The sequence below is a fragment of the Apteryx rowi genome, unplaced genomic scaffold (assembly GCF_003343035.1).
Source record: "Apteryx rowi isolate R43461 unplaced genomic scaffold, aptRow1 scaffold_409, whole genome shotgun sequence".
NCBI classification, from domain to species: Eukaryota; Metazoa; Chordata; class Aves; order Apterygiformes; family Apterygidae; genus Apteryx; species Apteryx rowi.
The window spans coordinates 796,779-818,955 of NW_020450614.1; the positions used below are offsets into that span (position 1 = coordinate 796,779).

General features: G+C 37.5%; 1 protein-coding gene across 3 annotated transcripts; it reads right to left on the bottom strand.

Moving 5' to 3' along the window:
- Positions 1 to 6,333: 6,333 nt before the first annotated feature.
- Positions 6,334 to 21,853, bottom strand: LOC112970832 (ADP-ribosyl cyclase/cyclic ADP-ribose hydrolase 2-like). 3 transcript variants are annotated; one of them, XM_026075648.1, is made up of 9 exons: positions 21,505 to 21,853; positions 17,623 to 17,752; positions 15,971 to 16,106; positions 15,404 to 15,486; positions 14,718 to 14,794; positions 13,491 to 13,583; positions 11,314 to 11,400; positions 10,752 to 10,811; positions 6,334 to 7,602 (listed from the first exon to the last, which is right to left on the bottom strand). In XM_026075648.1, the coding sequence occupies exons 1-9, from the start codon at positions 21,669 to 21,671 to the stop codon at positions 7,488 to 7,490; spliced, it is 948 nt and encodes a 315-aa protein (XP_025931433.1). In that variant the 5' UTR covers positions 21,672 to 21,853; the 3' UTR covers positions 6,334 to 7,487. The 3 variants fall into 3 exon arrangements, with proteins under 3 accessions (XP_025931433.1, XP_025931434.1, XP_025931435.1); XM_026075649.1 differs by having other exon boundaries at positions 7,515 to 9,101; XM_026075650.1 differs by lacking the exon at positions 6,334 to 7,602 and adding an exon at positions 9,117 to 9,212.
- Between the last annotated feature and the right edge of the window lie 324 nt (positions 21,854 to 22,177).

Genomic DNA, 22,177 nt, shown 5'->3' on the forward strand with positions numbered 1-22,177 from the left:
CACCACCTGCTCAAATCACAGCATATTTTGAGGCTAGACTAGGTTGCTTGGGCTTTGTCCAGTGCAGCTTTGAACCCCCGCATGGATTTTATAGATTTTTCAATCCAGAACCTCTCTGGGCAACCTGGTCCAGTCCCTCACAGTGAAATTTTTTTTTCTTTATGTCTAATCAGAATTTTCTTTGCTGCACCTTATGATCATTGCCTCTAGTTTTTTCACTGTGCACCTCTGAAAAAAGTATGGCTCCATCATCTATATAATGCCCTTTAGGCTGTGGAAGAAACTACCTTTTCTGTCCAGCTTCATGGATCTTATTTTGGAAGATTTGTTGCTATAACATACAGATGTGTATCACAGAATCATGATGTTCAGGTTTTTACAATAAGGTTTCTGACATTCTTCCATCAGTTGTTTCCAAGGTTTTAAAAAGTGCTTTGCTCACTAGCACTGTGCTCTAGTATGGAGAAGAAAGTTTTTTATCAATAACTGCTAAATTTTCCTGATTGGTAAATTAGCCTTCCAAACCTTGCTGATTGCTTGGATAGGTTTATTTGTCTTTCTATGAGAAATTATTACTGTTTGCTTATATTCCTGTGAAGTTCTTCTGTAGTCCTAAGTAAAGATTCAGGGATATTTTGAAAGGCTTTTCTTAGTTGTACTGTTGTTAATTTTTCTAAAAGCCTTTTTGATCAGAAAACTCCTACCAAATACTGCACACAAAATTAGCTCCCATCTTTTACATGTCACTGTTTCACAGCAGACTACAGAGATAGCAAAAGGGATGAGAGTTTTTCAGGGTCCATAACAGAGTTTAAGATCCTTAAATTAGTGACCTGCTTCTTCCCTCAGTCTTGTACTCTGGTGGCTGAAGTGACATTGGAACTACTAGATTTTAAGCTGCTTGTTTCTACAGAGTGATTTATGGTCAGTCAGGTTAATTCAGTAGGACTGAGTATCCAGTGAGATATGCTGACAAGAACGTGTACGTACCCTGATCTTTCTCAGAAGTCATGAGATCTGTTCTGCAGCTCAGATATTTCAAACTTTGCTAGTGTTTGGACTACCTTAAAAATTAATAACGTGATGATGGGATGTGCTTTTAAAGCTCACATTCGAGAAAGGTGTGTTTGGGAGTGGCAATACTTAGTAATTCTCTGCATAGACATGCATACCCTAGCTCCTTTCCAGCTGCCTGATTAGGACTTGCTTCTCCACTTGTTGCTGTGTAAGCTCACTTTTAGCCAGTTGGAGTCATGACAACACTGTACTATTCAGTGTGAGATAGGAAAATGGACACTGAGTTTTTCTTTGTTTCTTTCAAACAAAGATCTCAAAGAGTTCAAAAAGCTCTCCCTTTTGAACCAGCCTTCTTCCTCTCATTCCTGTCTGTTTGTTTCCCTTGCTGGTTCTCCTGAGTGTCAGGCTATCTGCTCAATTCCACTTCACATACTGCCTGGCACCTTCAAAGGTGCCTCAGAAGCTTTTCTGCTGCCTGAAGAATTTTCTGCTGTCACTGTTATTGCTTTTTGTGTTTTGCAGTTCACAATTGCTTTCTCAGCAAAAGTGGCAGGTTTGTAACAGAACAAAGTCATAGCTAGAATTTGTGCATTGGTTGTATTACTGAGCAATACACTATGAGATCCCCTATATATAAATGGTTGGAGGGGGAGGAGGTGGACTGGTCACACAAGCTGTAGAGTAGCTCTAGAACAGTTTGAGAGAACGAGTTACTCCATTCTTCTGTATCATCACCTTTTTTTGGATATGTCTTTCTATTTAGCCATGTCAGAAAATAAAATCCAAGACAGAATTTTGAAAAAACACAATCAGGAGTATAGTGGTTAAAGCACTGACCTGCAGAGTGGGAGACCCAAGTTTAATGAATCATGCATTCATGGCTATGAAGAATATATTTTTTACTCAAGAAATGTTTAATTTATACAAAATGGAACAGCTGAAACAGAAGAGATTGCAAGAAAGTGAGAGAGAAACCAAATCAATCAGCTAGTAGTTAGGGATCTTACAATGAGTTCTGATTGCCTGAGCAGGCATCTAGCCTGGGGCTATTTAATAGTCTGATGAGGTTTCTGTACTTTCTGTGCAAAACATTTTTTCAAGGTTTAGTTCTGTTTTAGTGCAGAGTAAAAACTAGTGCAGAAATCTCTCCAACTTTCATGAAATAGAGTGTTTGTTTTCTGTCCAGTACTAATCATTATGCTGCTCACATATTCTGAAAGGGAAGTGTCCAGCAGGCTGCATCCCACTGATGCAGCTAAGGAAACAAGGTTGATACAGAGATGGGCTCTAAACTGGAGGCAAAGGAGTGTGTAAATCACAAATTTTCCCCTAAAAGAACTATAGGGGGTAGCTTAGCCACTTGGAAGGGATCCATGTGAAGGTTCAAAAGTTCAGTTTACCTTGAACACTATTGCTTGAAAAACAAGGTAAAGATCTGGCTGATGGATAAAGATCTGGTTGACACCTATGTAAAATACACTTTTGTATGTATGCATTTAAATATTTGTCCAGGATTTGATGATGTGGCTTCCCGGTTTGTTGAATAATTACTCTTTCTGTTCTTAACGTCTTTTTGTATGATATATGCCATATACTTTGCTTGTCATCACTCTTCCTTCTATTAACCCAGCAGCTATTTGTTTATTTAACCCTATGCTAATGGGCAGTGGTGAGAGAGGAAGTTCAAAGTGAAAGCCCAGGGTATTCACCCTGCTTTCTGGAAATAGCAACTCGGGATTTACTGGCACCTTTCATTAAAGCAGAGGGAAAAGTAAGAATGAAGGACAATATATGCTAGTATGTCCTGCAGTTGGGATTTGAGATTGCATGGCTGAAAATTCCATGGAACACCTTATTTCTGTTCATTTGTCTGTTTACTTGTTGCTCTTCAAAATGGCATAGTGCGAGCTATGGAGCTTTTTCACAGCTGGACCCTGACTTACTGTATAATATAAAATACCTGTCATTTTCTTAGCGCTCCTCTCTTGACTTTACCTGTTGCAAATGGGATAAAAGTATCTTCCTGCAGTTTGGTGGTCTAGTTTGGCCAAGCTCTTGACCTGTTTTCTGGAATACCTGACATTCCTAGTTAATTATTCATCCAAGCACTAGTTAGCACCTGGTATCAGATGATATCAAGTGTAATCAGTAAGAGATGTCCAGGCAAATGCAATTACTGGATAAATAAATACTGTTTCTTTGTTAATCATTGTAACTCATATGGTGTAGCTCAAGTTAATGCAGACATACAAGGCTGGAGGATCCCTCCGTCTGCACTTGGGAAACTTCCTACACTTACATAGTTTGCATAGTGCAGAGGTATTCCTAGTCAAACGGTAACAAATAAAGGACTCACTACTTTACTTCACTCTGTATTACTTAAATGAAATGTGTATTATTGAATATAATTTTCTGCTTCATTTTCCTCCTATAAAACTTCCAACATCGTAATTTTTCACTCATCTGTTCTGGTAAAAATATGAAGTAACTCATCTGAACTGAGACCAGATTCACCTCTGCTGTGCGTGGTGGGGAAGAGAGCAGGAGGTAGGTAAAGAGGGGGCTGCCCAGAAAGGTGGATACTCCAGCACTGTGTGATGGGAGTCCATGTGCTGTGCTCTCCTCAGAGGCTCCTTTTGCCCTGACCCCTCTGCCTGCCGGCCTGCATCTGAGCAGCTCTGCTGCAGTGGAAGAAGTGGGTGTCCTGTAATTTACTTTGCAGGGATCACAGCTGCCCGCAAAATTTGGCAGATTGTATTCTTTACCTCTTGAATAAAAGGCCAAGTAAATTTAGGCTGGACAGAGGCTGGAATTAGTAAAATCCTGAAAACCAGAAAAACCCTTGTAAACTGCTTGAGTCACCCTAAAATTTGCCTAAATTAAGATAGTGTGCCTCCCCATAAGGAGCTATTTTAAACTAAACTACTTGCCTCTGCTTAAAGCACCCTTCTTCCAATTTAGGCTCTCTATTGTTGAAGTAGAATACCTGAGAATTATTTCTAGCAAATCCAATTAAAAAGAAAACTACCAAAAGCAACAGTCACCTTTCTTTGAACAGTGAGTGCTAGATAACGTCTTGTGGTTTCAATGGAAGTTTCATTACATTGGAGATTGTTGACAGGAAACACAGTCATGTCAGCTGAGTATCACGCTAAGGCCAATATGACAAAAATAAACCCCAGCAGGATAATAAGGGCAGAGAGGTGAACAAATTGTCCTTGCTTTATTCTCATAGATTCTCGCTCCAGAGCACTCAAGAGTTCACATTTAAAAGTAAACAGAATGGGTGTGAGCACATGTATAAGTGCACATGCACATGCACGCTGAAAAAATCAATTATTCTGAATTAGTCGGAGTCATGCAGCAGAAAAAAGCAGGTTAGCAGATGGGGAGATTATATTTATTTCTATGTAAGAATGAAGAGCATGATATGATTGAGTTATTAAGTGGTCCACAAAATGGGCGAAGATAGGAAATACTAGCTTAGTAGCAGTAGTTTCCAGAGGTCTCTCTGCATAAATGGAAAGCACCTAGTAATGTTCATGTACATGATGCTTTTATTCACCATGAGTAGTTGGGTATTAACAGATCTACACAGAATTGTGGCATCACACTAGATTCAAGAAGAAATGATATTCATAATGTTTTCATGTGAACATTTGCTCTTATCTTTCCCCTGGAATTCAGATCTGCAGATAGCTGGTTTTGTACTACTAGTACAAGTATGAACAATTAAAAAATGTTGAATACATATTTGAACCATTCTGCTGAATATGACCAGGCTTGCATGAATTTACTGAGAAGTGCAGATATCTTTTATGCATTATGCTCTTCCAAAACTAGGCTAATCCAGCTAGTTAGCCCCAGCTGTTACAATGAGACATTGCTAATAAGAACATTTACTAAGTGCTCAAGACAGAGCACAGACATACCTAGCTGATTCTCACTGCATACCTGTAAAACATATGTGTAAGTACTACTATTCATACACTTGTTAGGTGGGGAAAGAGAAAGAGAGAAAGAGAGAGAAGGGATTCCCTTGTTCCCAACTGTTTGTTTACACGTCTCTCCCTCCCCCAGGGAACAACAAATGACCTTACTGCATCTGCCTCCCTTTGCTAACACTTTTTCTGCCCCTCTGCTTCACAAATGCTGGTCACACTATCCTTTCTCACTGATTAAAACAATTATATTAAACTCAGAGCAACTGGTCCATACTTAGCTTGAAATGTGCTGCCTTTAAGATCTGAGGAGGAGACTATGTATCTAAAACTTTGCCTTCCTTTTTCCCAGATATACTAGTTGGGCAGCTAAAAACAATTACCCTTCTTCTACAGGTCTTCCCAAGCTTTTCCAAAAAATTTCAGGCACTTTACTCAAAGGATATTAGAAAAATAAACTACTGTCTTTGCTACTTGGTTGAAGTAATGGGAAGGGAAGCAAGAATATTAGAAAGCAAATACTGCAAGAGGTTTCTGAGTATGTTGGGCTGAATATGAGTTTATGCAGTAAATATCATCAAATTATTTGAACTGTATCTATCCTACTTTTATAAGTATTTTATAGGTTTTTCAAAACAGAATTATTTATCACTTCCTACAGTATGTTTGGTATCGTATGTAACTGCCAGTACTGACTGCACTGCTGAAGTAGATGATTGTATTCAGAGGCTGAAAAGCTCTCACATGCTGGAAAGTGTAAGTTGGCCAGCYGGGATGCTTGGCTCATGGATGGAAGTTGCCTAAGAACCATATGCCTTCTTAATGGTATTTAGCTATTCTTAGAATCACCCCCCACACCATAATAGACAGATCAGTGGGTAGAACAACACTAGACTGAAAGATGGCTTGGATACCTACCTGTGTGTCTCATATGCCCTATCTCCATAGCCTGTAGTGCCAAATGTATCATGATGTGATCTGCAGTGGACAAATAGAAGACGGATCAAAATTGCTTGGTTCTAGTTACCTGAGATGTGTCTGCGTTACAAATAGTTACCTCTCCTCTTATTCTGGCAGTTGCTGTTAAGGACAGAGTCAAGCAATAAAAAGGAGAAGGATGCTGAAGGAACTAATCAAAGGACTAACATTTCAGAATGGCTAAGGGACAATTCTGATGCATATTACAGCCCAGATTTTCAAAGGTGTGTAACTTCTGATATCAGTACTTTTGCAGCTTTCTGGGATGGACACAAAACTCCTTTGAGCTTACATCCAAATCCAGCTGTGACACAGGCAAATGCAAGTAGGTACATATTTAAAGGGATTTGCATTGGAACTGATTTAAAGATTATTACAAGAATGGACGCCAGACAAATAAACAACACAACATTTATCTGATATTCTTTCTTTCAAACATGCAACATGATACAGTTTTACCAGAGACTGAAAGAATATAAATCTACTGTGAAGTCCTAAATCAGAAGCATTGAGATAAACAGGAACATCCTACACCAGTTTCCTGACAATCAGGTAATACACAAATAAATAATTAAGAAGCTAACTTGAATATAAAACCAAACTGTAATTTAAAGTTATTTTCTAGAAGAGCAAATTTTTTTTCCCAAAGATTTACGTGCCATTTTGATAGCTGAGTGTCTTGGTCACTTAGAGGAAGAGGTATCTGGAACACTTAGATAACTGACAGAAGCAACTTTAAGATGGTAGTTGCTCTCTTCTGAATACATTCTGAAACATGTCATATGAGTTATCTGAAAGCAGACAGCTGTCTGACTTGGCAAGTTCTTGTCTGAATTTGATATGTCACAAAGCTACTCATTGCATCATGGTAGAAAATCTGTGGAACTTCCAAGAGCTGATACTACTGATTATTGGTTATCTAGTGGCCAGGAAATAGCCACTTGAGGAATAGCTGTGTGGATGGCAGAGCAATCGACTGTATGTGGCAGAATATTGTATGCAAGCCAGAATCTCACTGTACAATAGTTTCAGGTAAGTTTGGCTAAAATACTATACTTTTGAAAATGAGTTTATTTTTCCACTGTTTCATCTACTGTATTGCTTTTTGTACTGAGCATCTAAGTTCTCTCTCATCTGAATTTGTATTCCTCCCTTTTTCCCAAAACAGGATAATCAGACACTTAGTTTTCCAGGCCAAAATGCTAGAATTGTTAAGAACAAGGAACGTGTTTCAGAGATATATGATGGGCATAATACAGCTTTTCTTGCTGCTATACACGAACAGAGAGAATGTATTATTCTCAGTGGAATTCTAGAGAATTCAGCAGGAGGAAATTACAATGGATTCCTCCTATTCAGGAAAATAAAAATGAAGAGTGAGGCTTTCTAGCAGCAATAGAGTATTTCTTTAAACTATTAGTAGTTGATATATAGATAGAAATATTCAGGTTTGCCAGTCCAGAGCTAGAGTGAAACTGCAGTTATAAATTAATTAAAGCCTAATTTATAGCCAACTGAAGCAAACAGAAGATTTGGATTCAGTTGATTAACTTAATACACTAAAGCAGATCTGAACAAAAAGCCTACAAAAGCAACAAACATGAGCTTGTTCCAGCTGCCTCCTCTGTCTGAAGACGTAGGTCCTCTTTGTGCTGCTGGTGCAGATCTAAAGAAAAGAAAACAAACAGGATGTTCACAGCACAGAGCTGAGTTGAGACTCTTTTAAATATCAGAGGTTTGCAGCCAAGGATGAACTTTGCAGTCCAAGTGCTAAGCTAGAAGTTTCTTTACAAGAGCTCTTCAGTGGATTCCCAGTTGTGCTCAGCTGTCATGATTTTATAAACAGGATAGCTGTGTGCAAAACCACGGGTACACCCCTTCCTATCCCACTGAACAAGACTGTCTCCTTGTTTGTCCATACTACCCATGCCTGCTTGTCTCTCCATGTCCATGTAGCATCTCTTGCCTTATACTAGAGACTGTATAGAGCTCTTCTGAGCAGCAGTGGTCCTATAGGTCTGTATTTTTACAGTGCTTGATACAATAGGATCCAGACGCATTGCTAGGTCTCCCTGGCATTTCAGTAATTCATGTAATAAATACCACCACTAACAGGTTGCCTTTGAGTTCCTTTCTGCTTATGTTTGTATGCCATCTAGTGGGTATTTTTTTACTTACATGCTTTCTTTAAATGTCAGGCTGTCAAAGTTAATAAGCTAAAGTTTAAATTTTGACTGAGAAGGAACATAGCTCAAGTCTGGAGAAGAGTAAAGGGATGCTATATCTACCCAAAAAGCTCCAAGAATATTACAGCACCCTCAAGGCCATCCCTCTGCAGCCCTTTCCTCTGATATGCCTATGTAACAGGAGTTGTGATGACAGAAGTGTCACCTACACAACTCTGTGGGCTGAGGACATTACTCTCTAGAGGCTGAGAAGCCAGCCATCAGTCTCACAACAGCAAACAGCCACTGTGAGAGGGGATGCAATGAAGCCTGGATGCCAAGTCTCAATATTTACTATGGAAGTATGCAAAATGTAGTGTATGAACACTAATGAATACACATAATGCATAAGGTGCCTTTTCTGAACAGATATATGTTCTTAATAGTGATACCACGACTGACCAAATTGTCCCAGTGTCAGTTAATGGACCATCAGAGAGCTGGGATCCATCCACAAAGAAAATAGATCTAGAAAATAATCATCAAATAATTTATATACATCTGCTTAAGGCTCTTTGTTCAAGGGAGGCTAAATTCAACGGAGATGTTATTTGTTGCAGAAGTGTGATTTGTGGAAGTAATTTGCATTAAGTATTTTAGTGACTTAAATTTCAGGGAAAAGCAATGATATTTAGCATGCAGATTGAGAAGCGCTCTGTCTTGATTAGGGATAGCATAGATATGAAGAGCCAATTATACTGACATACATACAAGAGAGAACAGAAGGCTCAGGAAGGGAAGAAGCAAGGAAAATTTTCCTGAGGAGGATGGTAACAGCTAAGTTACTTAGTAATTACCCAGTATGAGACTGGTGCTTGGAATACTCTAGTGATTATGATCATGTAAGTACTGACATGGTTGGAAGGGATGAAGTGGCTGTTCCCCTGCTTATACACTGCAAACCCTTTGTGGTAGTACTGGAGAACTGGTATGCTCATCCCTTAGATGAAAGGAACAAGACATTAATGATTTCCAAAAGGCTTCTCATCCAGATTTCCTCTGCTGAGGAATGTACCCACATCACAAGACTTTGAGGGAAATAGTTTAAAACCTGGGAGAAGAGAGAAATCATCCATTAAGAATTCACAATATTGTAGTTTTTGAGGTCCTGTAAAGTCCTTTTTCCTCCAGTTTCCTAATATTGTCACCATGTTCATAGCCATGATTTCACATGGGGCAACTGAATTTTCCTTTGACATATATGAACAAAAACTTTACCATTCACTGGCAGAACAAGGAAACCCTATTTTAACCCACCATATAAGTGGTACATAGTGACAAACAAATGCCTCAATAGGCCTGCAGCAGGTTGTTTCTATGGTCTACCACTTAAAAGTCTGGAGCTATCAGTGATCTCTAAAATGCAACTGTTTGTTTCACCACATGATTATAGATTGGTGCTGGGATGAAAGAATAAATGTTGTCGCATGCCAAGATGAGGAAAAAGTTATCAGTGACCAGAGGGAAGAGGGCATACTCACTTTCTCTGTAATGGTGTCTTAAAAACTACAGCTACGCTACAGATACACCTCCTTTTCTGTACTGAGAGAAGCACTACTGCTAGAAAATCTCAGCTCGGAGGCAGGTAGAATGCATCCAAACCTGCACGCAGCGGTAGCATCGCTGTGCTGCCATAAGCAGGGACAGCAAATCAGGCTTTTGATAGCAGAAGTTGCCTAGGCAGTATTACATGGGTTTTTAGGCAATTGAATTAGGGCAGAAAGGACATTCAGAGATAGGAGGTGGCCAAACGCATGGTTTATAAATAAAAGCAAATCTAGAGAACAACTTCTACACATTCATGTATCCTGCAACTTTCCAAACTGTGAGGAAGTTTTCATATTCGGATATTCAAAGATCTTATGTGTACCTATATAACATACAGATTAGGAAACTTAAGCACAAGTGAACACAGTCAACTTTAAGTTCACTGAAATACATCACAAATGAATTTAACCTTTTTCATGCAATAAAGAAAAATATTCATAGGAAGGGAGACTATTAAAACCTAGTTCTGGAGTGATGTTCACTAATTAAGAAAGGTGTATCTTGGATATGAACTACATTCTCTGCAGATGGCCTACTGGCAAATATATTAAATATATATTAATAAATACATTAAAATAGAGAAATTGTGTTTGCAAACAAAATGGAGAATAAGAAAAAACTTCCTCAAGATTTGGAACAGAAAGTTCCAATAGCTGGAGACATGTTGTTCTACAGATCTGTTGTCATTTGACCTACCATTTCATTACTCATGGAAGAATACTAATGAAAACATTTTTGAATTTGTAGTAGATTTTGCATCAGAACAGCAATAGTTACAAACTTCATTCATACCATCAGTAATATACTGTGTGATTGTGTGACCAATGAGAACTGATTAACACCTAATTTTGAACAGCAGTTACTCACAGATCATTGTGCCCAATTTGTAAATAGAAATTCTTTACTCAACACACAGTAAATAATAAACTCAAAAATACCGTATATTGCTTGTGGATGATATACAATCTGTTGAATTGTTGACTTGTGCATTATTTACTTGGTTCTAATGACACTGAGGATCGACTGAATTTTTTTTACTTACGATGAAAAAGCACATTTAGAATGATCGGGATGATCCAGGCAGAGTAAGAACATTACAGACCTGTGAAGAGATTATTTTATTTAGCATCTTTCAGTTAGAAAACTGAGGAAAATGAAAGAAGAAATGAAACAGACTCAACGGTAGTATCATGTCTAAAGCCTCCCTTTAATGATATTTATCTTAGAATCTACTGTGGATAATTAGAGCAATTGGAAGTAATTGTGCAGACATTCAACAGCATTTTTAACAGCATTTTTAACTGTTTTTTAGATTTTTGATCCAAATAAAGATTTTACAGTGAAGTGGAATGAATGATGCCATCTCCTGTGCCTGACACTGGGTAAGCGCAATGTAGCACTTAATTATACAATTAGATGTAGTGTTTTGCTCAACTCATGGCTGAAATGTAAGCCTGAAAAATGTGAGACCACCCTTCCAAGATATCAGTCTCTTACTGATGACACAACATTAATAGCACTCAAATACTGGAAAGTAAGAAATAATTTAAAATAGATGAGGTACTCCTGCAAATACACCATATTTATGAAGTGTTTTCACTTACTTATAATTGTCAGTGCACGTGAGATCATAACCAAGGGTTTTCAATCTGTTTTCTAATATCTTTACAGTATGAATTCCACAGGAATCTCTACGAGAAAGGATTTTAACGTTATTGCAAGTCTTTTATTATGTCATTGTTTCCATTCACTGAACTTGAAGGAATTAGTAAAGTAAATTGCCATTACTTTGTCCCTTGTATATTCATTAACACCTGTAGAAAACTGTACGTTGCTTTTTATAACACTTCATTTGCTTACAGTTGTGTAAAATTTTATATTCAGTTTGCAGAGATTGGAATATTGGCTCCAGCCCCTGTAGCATTTGCAGATTCTACTAACCAAGATTATCATTTTTAAGATTTCATTACAGAAACAGGAAAAGAACTAAATAATTCTGTGAAATAATAAATAAAACTTTCATTTGTAACATTCTTGGGCAGTTATTTAGATAGTGCTAAAGTTGATGCTAACTGTCTTTATGGAATAAGTTGATTATAATGAATTGGAATTATTTTTCTTGTTGGGAGCTTGTCCTCCTTTCTTGAATACAGAACAATACAAATACACAAGGAGACAGAAAAGAACAGAAACAATGCTAAATGCAGCTTTTGTGTCTAGCATTATTTTTTTTATTTGTAGCCTAATTAGCAAAGAAAGCTTGGCATAGTACAGAACCTATTCAGACCTCTAAGACTTGCATCAATATCAACTTTTAAAGTCAGTGTTACTCACCTATTGGTCAGTAAGTACCGACGGCTCTAAAGAAATCACATGGGAGTCAACAAAACCATTGTATAAAGCAATAAATAAAAAACATACATATTTTCCCATGCATCCAGACAAGCACAAATTGAAAGATAAATTAACATTCAAAGCTTGTCTTAATTTTTCTTTGTAATAACGGTAACCTTTGCAAAGGTGAGCTATACATATACTTTTTTCCCCCAAAGGGTATGATTCTTTGATTTAAAAAGAAAGGCTGAGAAACACTAATCTGAAACATGCTTGTACTTGCTTTTCTTGTCATAGACTCCATAATACTAAGGTAAAATATGTGGTCTGGGTTGGCCATGCCAAACTTCAATCAAAGAGAAGCAACAGAGGGTAAAAAGGATAGGAAAGAGAAGAGATGAGATATGAAAGAGAAATGGCATAAAATGAATGGATGTGACTAGAAAATGTGAGTAGCAAGAACGGAAGCCTCATGCTCCTAAGAATACAGATGGCACTAAGGATTTAGCCACCAGTGGTGGATGGGGTGACATTTGGGTCTCTTCCTCTGACCCTCTTCTGGCAGGGCAGTTTTAAGACCAATGAAGAGCCACAGTATGTTACACTAAAATGCAGGGACTCCGCAGATGATTGGGGTAAAACTTACTTCCTCTACTCCTCTGCCTCCTGATTCATCTACCACATATTTGTACAGACCCCCACAAAAGTTATAATAAATAGACTATTTAATTCTTCCTTTATTCAGTCCTAAATCACGCCTAATGTCTGCCCTAACAATTTTTTTGGTTAACTTCAGAGTCCATTTTCCACTATGTTTCTGGCTAAAACTTTCACTTGGTCTTTGGTTATTTATCAATGAGCTATTCTGTTTGGACTAATCTGTTTTTTTTTTTCCTTTGCTGTATGTGAATGTTACATGTTATGGCTTTTCAACTAATTTTCAACAATTAAATTAATGGCAGGATTAGACCTGTTAAAGTCTACTCTTTGTTGTTGGGTTGATTTTAAGTACTGAGAGAAGAGCCCTCTTGTGGCATTTCACTGATTTACTAATTTCCAGAACTGTTAAGATAGGTGAAAATGAAAGGAATGCATTAGACAAGGCAAAAGAAATATTTCTCATGTCAGGATTTATTCTGAAATTCACACTGGTCCTTTTCTTAGTGAAACTGTACATGTTCTATCCTCACTTAAGGTCTGAATTCCACACACATGTATCTCCAACTAAGTGGATTCCAGACCTAATATAGAATGTATTTTTATTTTGTCTAATTCTGGTATTTATATACACTTTGGGAATGGTAGAATTGTGCCTTCTGTGTTATGAAAGCATCTAAAATATTTTCAGTTTTATTACTATGTAATAATAATCAAAAGAAAACTAAGGTGAAATTTTAAAGACAAGTTTCGAAAAGGACAAATGATTTTTTTGGAAGATAAAACTTACCTATCAGGTCCTTCAATATCATCTACAACCCAGATGACAATTTCTGAGATTTTGTCTTTCTGGAGATTAGGTATTTCATAGTCTGCAAAAAAACTGATTCAAGAAACAAATAGTTACAGCTATAAAGAACATGAAAAAAATCTTTTCAGTAATGAGGGCTCTGATCCTGCTGTAGGATAAGGGCTTGTTTAATTTTACTATGTATCTTCTGATCACAATCAGATTTAACACAGAGTAGAAAAAAATCTGATCCACAGATGTAACCTGTACCTGTGTACAGAGATGGACCCTTCGGGGGAAGGAGGTAAGTAGGTAGTAGGTGTTTTGGAACAGAGGTAGCTCTTATGAACTTTTCTTTTCCCTCCTGTCTGGTGATAAAATGACCTTTTCAGTGATTATTTTCAGTCATCAGTGAGCAAACAGGAGCAGGATCTGTTTGATGTTTTTTTAAAGTATTTTTTGATCTGCTAGGATAAGACAGTTGCTGAGGTAAGGAAAGATGTGAATATTCTCATCAGAGGCAGGTAGTCACTACAGCCACATATTCCATAATAACTTATAAGGATAAGGAGTCACTTTTAAATAAATCTGAAATATAAATTTAGATGAACTGCTGCATAGCAAGACACTTGTAAATCAGGGAAAATACATTAGTCCTTAATTTAAAGAGAGAATATGGAGAAAAGGGAGCTAATCCTTGCTCTTAACTTTCTTATTGAGCTTTTTTGCTCTCTAAAACCAGAACAAATTTCAAAATACCTCTTGGGCATGGAGAAATAACAGGACTAAAATCTTTCCCTATAGAACATATGTTGCTCCTAGACCTAACAGAGGGTCTAACTCCTGTAATAATGTCCTCTCCCAGGGCAGATCCCTGAACAGAAATTTGGTAACGGTCATCTTGAAGACAGACACAAATATTTTGCCACAGTATGACAGCTGACTTGAAGAAGGCTTTCAAAGACCATTTATCTTACTTGGCACATGTCACGCTACGACAGCACAGCAGTCTGTAAAATGCCTACAGGAGTCAGAGCACTGTTTTCATCCATTTCATGTTAATTCCTACAGATGAAGATACTCCCCACAGCTCTTGACAGACCTTGATGCAACAGGCACTTTCAGTTACAGACTTCCACTGCTTTGTGCCGCAAAAGACCCGAACAACCAGTTCACCTTTTTTTCAGGCATCAGACTTTGAACACATTATTAATTTAGTTTTCTTACCCTTTGACTGGATAAGCTCCTCCTTCTGCAGAACCATTCAACAGGACATGTATCACCCCAGAACTATGCTGTGCATACTGCAATACATGACAAAATTTTTTTTCAGAACTTATCTTACAGATTGTACCCATGATTTGGTATCGCACTGCATGCAACAATGGCCAAGGAGAGAATTTTACCAAGGAGAATGTCAGAATTGTGAAAATAATATCAAACTCACACCCTAGCTGGTCATTGCAGTAGAGAGGACAAGAACTAAATGACCATTTTTTTAATTCAATGTATCATCTTAAACCTATAAATAGCTTCTTCAGGACAGAAATAAAGCAATTTGGCACTCTGTATTGGGCTTGCTCTGTGAATAGAGGGTTTCTACCATGGCTGTCAAATGTTTTAAGTACTCAGATCACTTAGAACCTGTCTTCCTTAGAAATTATAGTGCTTAGAGTGCTTAATATAAGCATAATATATGTCATCAAACATAGAATTCTAACACATTAGCTAGATAAGGTGAAAGTTAGGTTCCCCTTGCAAAAGGGGAATCTTGTCTAGAAAAGCATGTTTGTACCAGAGGAAATAATCTACTTTAGTTATAGCCTTAAATTTCTTTCGATCCAGCAATGCTTTTTTGAACCACCAAGGACATACTCATTAATGTACAAAATGTGCGTTAATGCACTATTTACAGTGATTGAGGCCATCTGCCAGAAAGACTCCACTGCATTGTTTTCACATTCTTCTGTGGTAGGGCAGGAATCATAGTCCAGTCCTGTAGGAAGACATGTGATACGTACTATTAAAGATATGATAAGAGTTGTAAAAAGTGACCTTAGAAAGCAATTATTTATATTACTGCATTATTCACTGAACATACATAATGGTCTGGCATAACATAGAAATGTGACAGTTGTATCTTTTCTATCATTTACCAACCRTTGCAGTTTACATAGACAGTAACATTCTGTGGATTGAATAATTTGGCTGAAATGGCTCTAACTACACCTGGGACACAAAGAGCTTCAGGTTCAGAGGACCGAGAAGGAGGCTTATCTTCTGTGCAGTGTTATTTAGGTTTTGCCGTGTGCCTCCTGACTGCAATGTTAAATATTCACACAGAATAGGTGCGAATGAGACAGTGAAGCTGTCTCTGATTTTTCATGGGGCAAGAGCAGAATTAGCTCCTCCAGAACACAGCAGTAAGCATCTGTTATGGTTTCACAGACAGATGTTTAATATATCAGTCATTGTCTTACCAGTGCTGTTTGCCTGCCCACACCAGTTTAGCAAATCTCCAAAGAAGCCAAATAGAGTATCACCCAGGGACATGTAGCGACGAGTTCTACCAGAAAAGCTATTGACTAGCTGCTGATTATTTTCCCAGAAGAGAGACTAAATAAATAAAGGAAAACAAAATAGAGAAGAAATGAACCATCACTTGGATGTGAACACAATGAGATTATGGGGTGCTGAAAACATTTTAAAATATGTTATTTCCTTAAAAATCAAACCATATAAATAATCATAAATGTTATGTATCTCTTTATAGGAACAAAGTTTGTTCTTACAGTGGGGTAAATTCTGATCAGTAGAGGTTTGAGGGGCATTCACACCATGCTGGGAATGGACATAGACCTATCTGAAATATAATTAGGCCCAGCTTTGTCTTGCTTAGCAGACAGATTCAGAAAAAGGGAGAAAAAAAAAGGAAGACATATTTATAAGCCAGATATATCTTACAAAATTCTGTCACACTACTATGTTGGCTTATGGTGTGAAAAAAGAATCATGTTATCTAGCTGTTATTCCTATGTTTACAAAACCCTTTCAAGAATGAAGCTATGTTGACAGGAGTATTTGTTGGTTTAGCTGGTATCATTTAGGCATAAGGAATAATTGCACTAGCAGAAAAACACCTTTTAAGTACAAACTTTCAGACAAGGCTAAAGCATACACTCTGATGCATACTGGATACTATGGCAGAAAGAGCAGTATTTTTTGCAGTTTCACAGCTCTGCAATTGCCAGAGACTGGCATCAAATACTTACTGTTTTCTAGCATAGAACACCACCCTATCTCATTTCTGCTTATGCTTGTAATAGAATATAACATGTTGATGCCCTGAGACTTGGCGTGTGAGGAGTGGAAGGAAAAGAGGGAAGCAGACACAATCTTTGCAGGCAGAGCGCTTCAGGAAAAGCAACAATGGAAGTTTAAGGACTTCAGCAGAGCTCCTGACATGGCCTTTGTAGTGTGGAAAGGGAGTCACAGAGATAAGGAAGGCACACAAAACCCCAGTGCAGAGGAAGCGTGTGTCTGCAGGGCTTTTACTACGAATGGAGAGAGGAAGTGGGAATACACACAGAGGCACTACCAAGGAGGGGCTGCTAGGACAGAAGAAAGAAAAAACAAAGGACACGCAGAGCCCCTGGGGACAGAACAGCTATGGGAAACAGGGACTCCTCTGTGGAGGAAGGGAGTCCAAAGGTGGCACAGAGGGACACATGAGCCCCAGAGTAAGCAGTAAGCTTGGCCAGCTGGTGGGCTTCTGGAATGCGAGGTCTGCAAAGCAGATGCCACGAACACCGTGAATCACTCATTGCTTTCCTCTCAGTTTACTTATTTTTCTTCAAATCAGGAGGACTCGAGCATTCTGATGTTTAGAAATTTCTCTTACAGCTGCAGAATTGGTGGATGGACTGCTGAGAAGTTACTGCATCAAATAAATGCAGACAAACAAACTGAAAAATGCCCTCAAGCTTTAGCTTAGTTCGTAAACTATAGATGGGCCAAAAATAATGAATCATCAGTGAGCCACAGAATGACTTTTTGTCAATTTTGAACTATTATGTCTTGGAAAAGCTAGGGGATGTCACAGGACCGTTAACATAACATGAATAATCAGTACCTTATTAGGTGGAATTGTGTGCAGTGACAGGTTAATAAATAATTCATAGTCTGAAGGTCGAATGTTGCAAGGATCCTTCTTAATAAAAGCATTTTTAAAAGCTTCCCACAACTCTGAACAATTCTTCTCACTGTAATCATTGAAAGAAACAAAAACCCAAAATGTTTCCTCAAAACAGAGCAAGTGATTTGTTCCTAATGTCCCCCAAACCCCAAATTAAAAACTCCACAAGGTTAAGGCAGAAAATTGGAGCCAGGCTGGTAGAAACTTCACAACTCATGAAGAACATATAGGACTTTACTTTTCCTTAATCCTTACAGCAGCACCTATCCAAAGAGAATAGGAAGAACTAGAAATGAAAATAATAGGATTTACACTGTGGAATTAGAAATACATAGTAATACAGCAAAAATCTTACAAGGTACAGTATTTGTAGCAAGATCTGCTATCCAGTATTCTAGAAATACAAAAAAACCCCAGCTTTCTTACAAATTTCTGGGATCTAAAAGCCATTCCAATTAAAGTGTGGCTAAACAGTCAAAGCTATTGGAATGCAAAATTACTATTAAAATGTCAAAAGAGCAGGAGGAGTTATTAAAAATTTTTATGGTAGAATAATGGTACTGACAAAGAAATGTCTCCAGCATAAACAGGCCCTAGCACTAGAATGGCCCTAGAATGAGTACAGTGACAGTGTGGGTCGTGTACTGTTACTGTGCAGTAGCTGTTAGGACTCAACATTTAAACTTAAACTGCTTATGAAGGGGGGCTTGAAATAAGATGCAAGGTTGTGCACTAGGGAGGATTAAATAGTTCCCTTCTGCTGGCTCTGCCTTGGGGACAATAACCTCCTGTAGAAAGCCAGGACAGGCCATTTAGGGACAGAAGTGTCTTAAATCTCTGGATTTGCAGGAGCTCATCTGTCAAAGCTCTGAGCCTGCCTGGAGTAATTAAAAAGTGAATTGCTACTTTCACCACTTTCCCACAGTACCTTCCCCACATACGCTGTGACAATGTCTATGCTGGGAACACTCTGCAGAACAGAATAATGTAGTTTATGTGCATAAAGCATTCCTAATGTGAACAGCTGCAATTGCAAAGCTGCACCTTGAGCAATAATAGTTCCTGTAAGTAAACCAAACTTCGCCATTTGAGTGTTTTGCTCATAGAATGCCATTCATATACTGCAGGCTTTCTGCGGGTGCTCCTCCTCATGAGATTCTTTAAAGAGCTCCTTTGAGGTGCTGAATGACCCAGATTCTTTAAAGGACCCTGTATGATGAGTTAAGCAACACTCATGCATGAAACAGAACACAGAACTTCTCACAGTAATCTCTGATCAGGCTTCCAATACGTACTCACACAACAACATAGCTCAAAAAAGAAAAAAGCATCTTGATCTCAGAATCCTCAGTGATGCGGTATGACCCTTGATCAGTGGTTTCAGTGTTCAAATATCCTCACTTGGTAAGAGGATTTGCACCTGATTTCTAATTTTGAGTTGTAAAACTTTAGCTTCTGATCACTGGCTATATTTATGTCTCTTTCTGCTAATGAAACGTCTATTGTAAGCACTCACTTTTTCATGTTAGTACTTGTAAGTTATGATCAAGTGAACTCTTAACATCTTTCTTGACAGTTGAATCCAGCAGTAATTGTCTGGTTAATTCACTCACTGCGTTTTTTCATTCATGTCTTTTCATCTCATGTTTGAACAGCTTGCAAATCAAAAGGATTATTCTGCTCTGTAACTCAAAATATCTTAGCTGGCAAAAATACTTTTGAAACTACAGGGTGGGGAAGGACTGTAGTTTAGGACAATTTCTTCTAATCTTAATAGATATCAGTAAGCCACATCAGATTTATTTCACAGTACTCAGTTAAAAAAAACTACATTTTGAAATCTTAGATTATATCCTACCAACAAAGAAATATGGGGGAAAAGCACTATAGCAATTTTTATGTTTGTGTAATATAGCATACTTGTGTTACAAAATTTCACATATGGTTTTCATTCAAATCCCTCACTTCTACATGACTATAATATTTTATAAAATATTTTTTGACTGCAATTTTTGATGTTTGGTCTTAATGTAAAGGATGTTTCTAATGTTCTAGATGTTCTAATTTTTCGATAACTATTTTTATATTATATACTTTTTTATAAATATTTGTAACTATGCCAAAAGGTAAGGATGTGCTATTCTAGCTTCTTTTCTGTTAATAAAATATATTTTTAAATTATTCTATTTACACATAAATTCACAAGCAAAACCCATCCAGGTGGCTATGTCTCTGTAATATTTAGCTTGGGGGCAATTAAGAAATAGATAAGAACAGAAAGGTTTACACAAAATTAGAGTATCTGTTTTGCACCTGTGCAATATGAAATTTCCATTTTGTTTAAATTACTGTATTTGCTGTTAGACATAAGGGAAAGAGAAAAACATATGAAATGAAATGAATTGTGCAGCTGTTCTTTTTACAATGCCGTTTTGGCCCTTAATTCAGGAAAGCAGTGCTAATGTCCAACCTTGCTTCATTCTATTCTGAGATTTTGATGAATGTCTTCAGACTTTTCAATTTTAAAAGTATGCTGTGAAGTCACAGAAATTAGACCACAAGACTTTTGTAAACATGACATATAAAAACACTTTCAATAATATTGTGTTTACATTTTAAGAATTCCAAATCAGTAAATGATAAAGTTAACATTTCCACAATAGCCATCCTTTACGTTGCATGTTTTAGAGTATTTTGGATTATTAGTTATGTTCTGCTTCAAATATAAATAAAATTAAATCCATTAACTGTAATGGTAACTCTACTTATCTGGAGCACACTGCAAGATCAGACTTCATAAACCCAAATGACTTAAGTTTTCATGGTTTATATTGTAGGTCTGTGGTAACCTATAAAGTTTTCTGATGCCTTCCACTGTGAAGTGTTTAAATTTGCCAGGTTTGAACTGTTTAGCTAAAATTTCAGTACCGTGTATTTGCCTGAGGATGATTTTTTCATAGGCCAACTTCAGCCAAAATGGTTCAGGTATGTTAAGAAAGTTACTAGGAAGAAACGTTTGTTTTTTTTTTTTCTCTCTGTAAAAAGTCATAAACCTCTTTTCATGAGACGTCCTTGTATCTTCCTGTTTTGCAGCAGGAACTGAAAATGGGAGGTTGGGGCAAGGTGGTGACACTTGTTATCACACAAAAGAATCTGACTTTTTTTAAGGCTGCAGTCCTGTGCCGCAGAAACCAAGCTAGGCCCCCTCCGCAAATACTGCTTCAAGCTATCAGGAAAAAATTTGGTGCCAGGATAAAGGGCTGAATTCAAGAATGTCTTCTCAGTATTCCCCTTTTTACCAGCCCAAACAACGCAAGAAAGATGGAAGATATGGTCATCTAACCAAAGCGTGTGACTTGCCACCCAGTACCGTCTAATTACTGTAGACAATGAAAGCTTACAGCTACTACTTCAGCAGCACCTGGATGAGCTAAACAGATTCTTTCAGTAGCACAGGATAGCTATAAAGAGTGGCCCTCTTAAGTGACCTGAAGAAGTAAAATTGGTCTTCTCAGGAGCACTGAACTTACTGTATGTGTGTAGTAGATTTGGTACATTAGAAATACCAACCCCACAATTTTTGCGCAGTTTTCCTTGTAGAACCCTGTAATACTAGGGGAAAAATGTGAAATAAAAAAGTTGAAGCATTAAAAGTCTAGCCTTATTTATGCTACTGTTATCATTATTACATTTATCAAAGCTCATTTTTTGTTCCCGGACAAGCACGTTGGTTTCAGTAGGACAACTCTCATGGCCAGGAATAAAATATCAGGCTTCTGCATAACATAAAAACTAATTCAGAAACAAGCAAGAACTTACCCAACAGAAGGATTCACAATTCTGGTGTACTCATAGCACCTTCCAATTACAATGCTTTCCAGGTTTTGTGTTGTACCTTCACCTTTCCATTTCTTTCCTTGCCCTTCAGAAAAGCTTTTCATAAACAGAAGAGAGACAAGTAAGAGAGACAAAAAAAGGCTGTTCATTATGAACTCTTGACAACCCAAGTTCTAAAAAAAAAAGAATAAAAAGGAGAGTTAAAGGATAAAATTTAAATGGAAAACAGAAGGCTTAACATGTAATATTTTCAATACAGGCAGCAGCTCTGTACACAAATGACAAAGTTACACGGAAATCAAAACTTTGCTGGAGATTGTAACCTAACTGTTTCCTGGAATGATTGCAGCACAAGGATACATCACTTCCTTAAATCTAAATGTTCTCAGCTTCAGAAAAACACAGTTCAAAGATCAAGAGGTTGCCACCTGGTGATAACTAGACAGCATTACAGCATACTTTTGTAAAAGAAAAAACACTTACCACTTCAGTATTGTTTACAATGCCTTAGGTTTCCTGAACACTCACTGCAATGGTACACGCTAAAACATCGCAAGTGCTTGCAAGCAACATGCTTTAAAGCAGTTTCATTTAATTTTAAAAAAGGGCTACACTTTTTGCATATATTTCTCTAATGGCTGAAAAAATTGCTGAA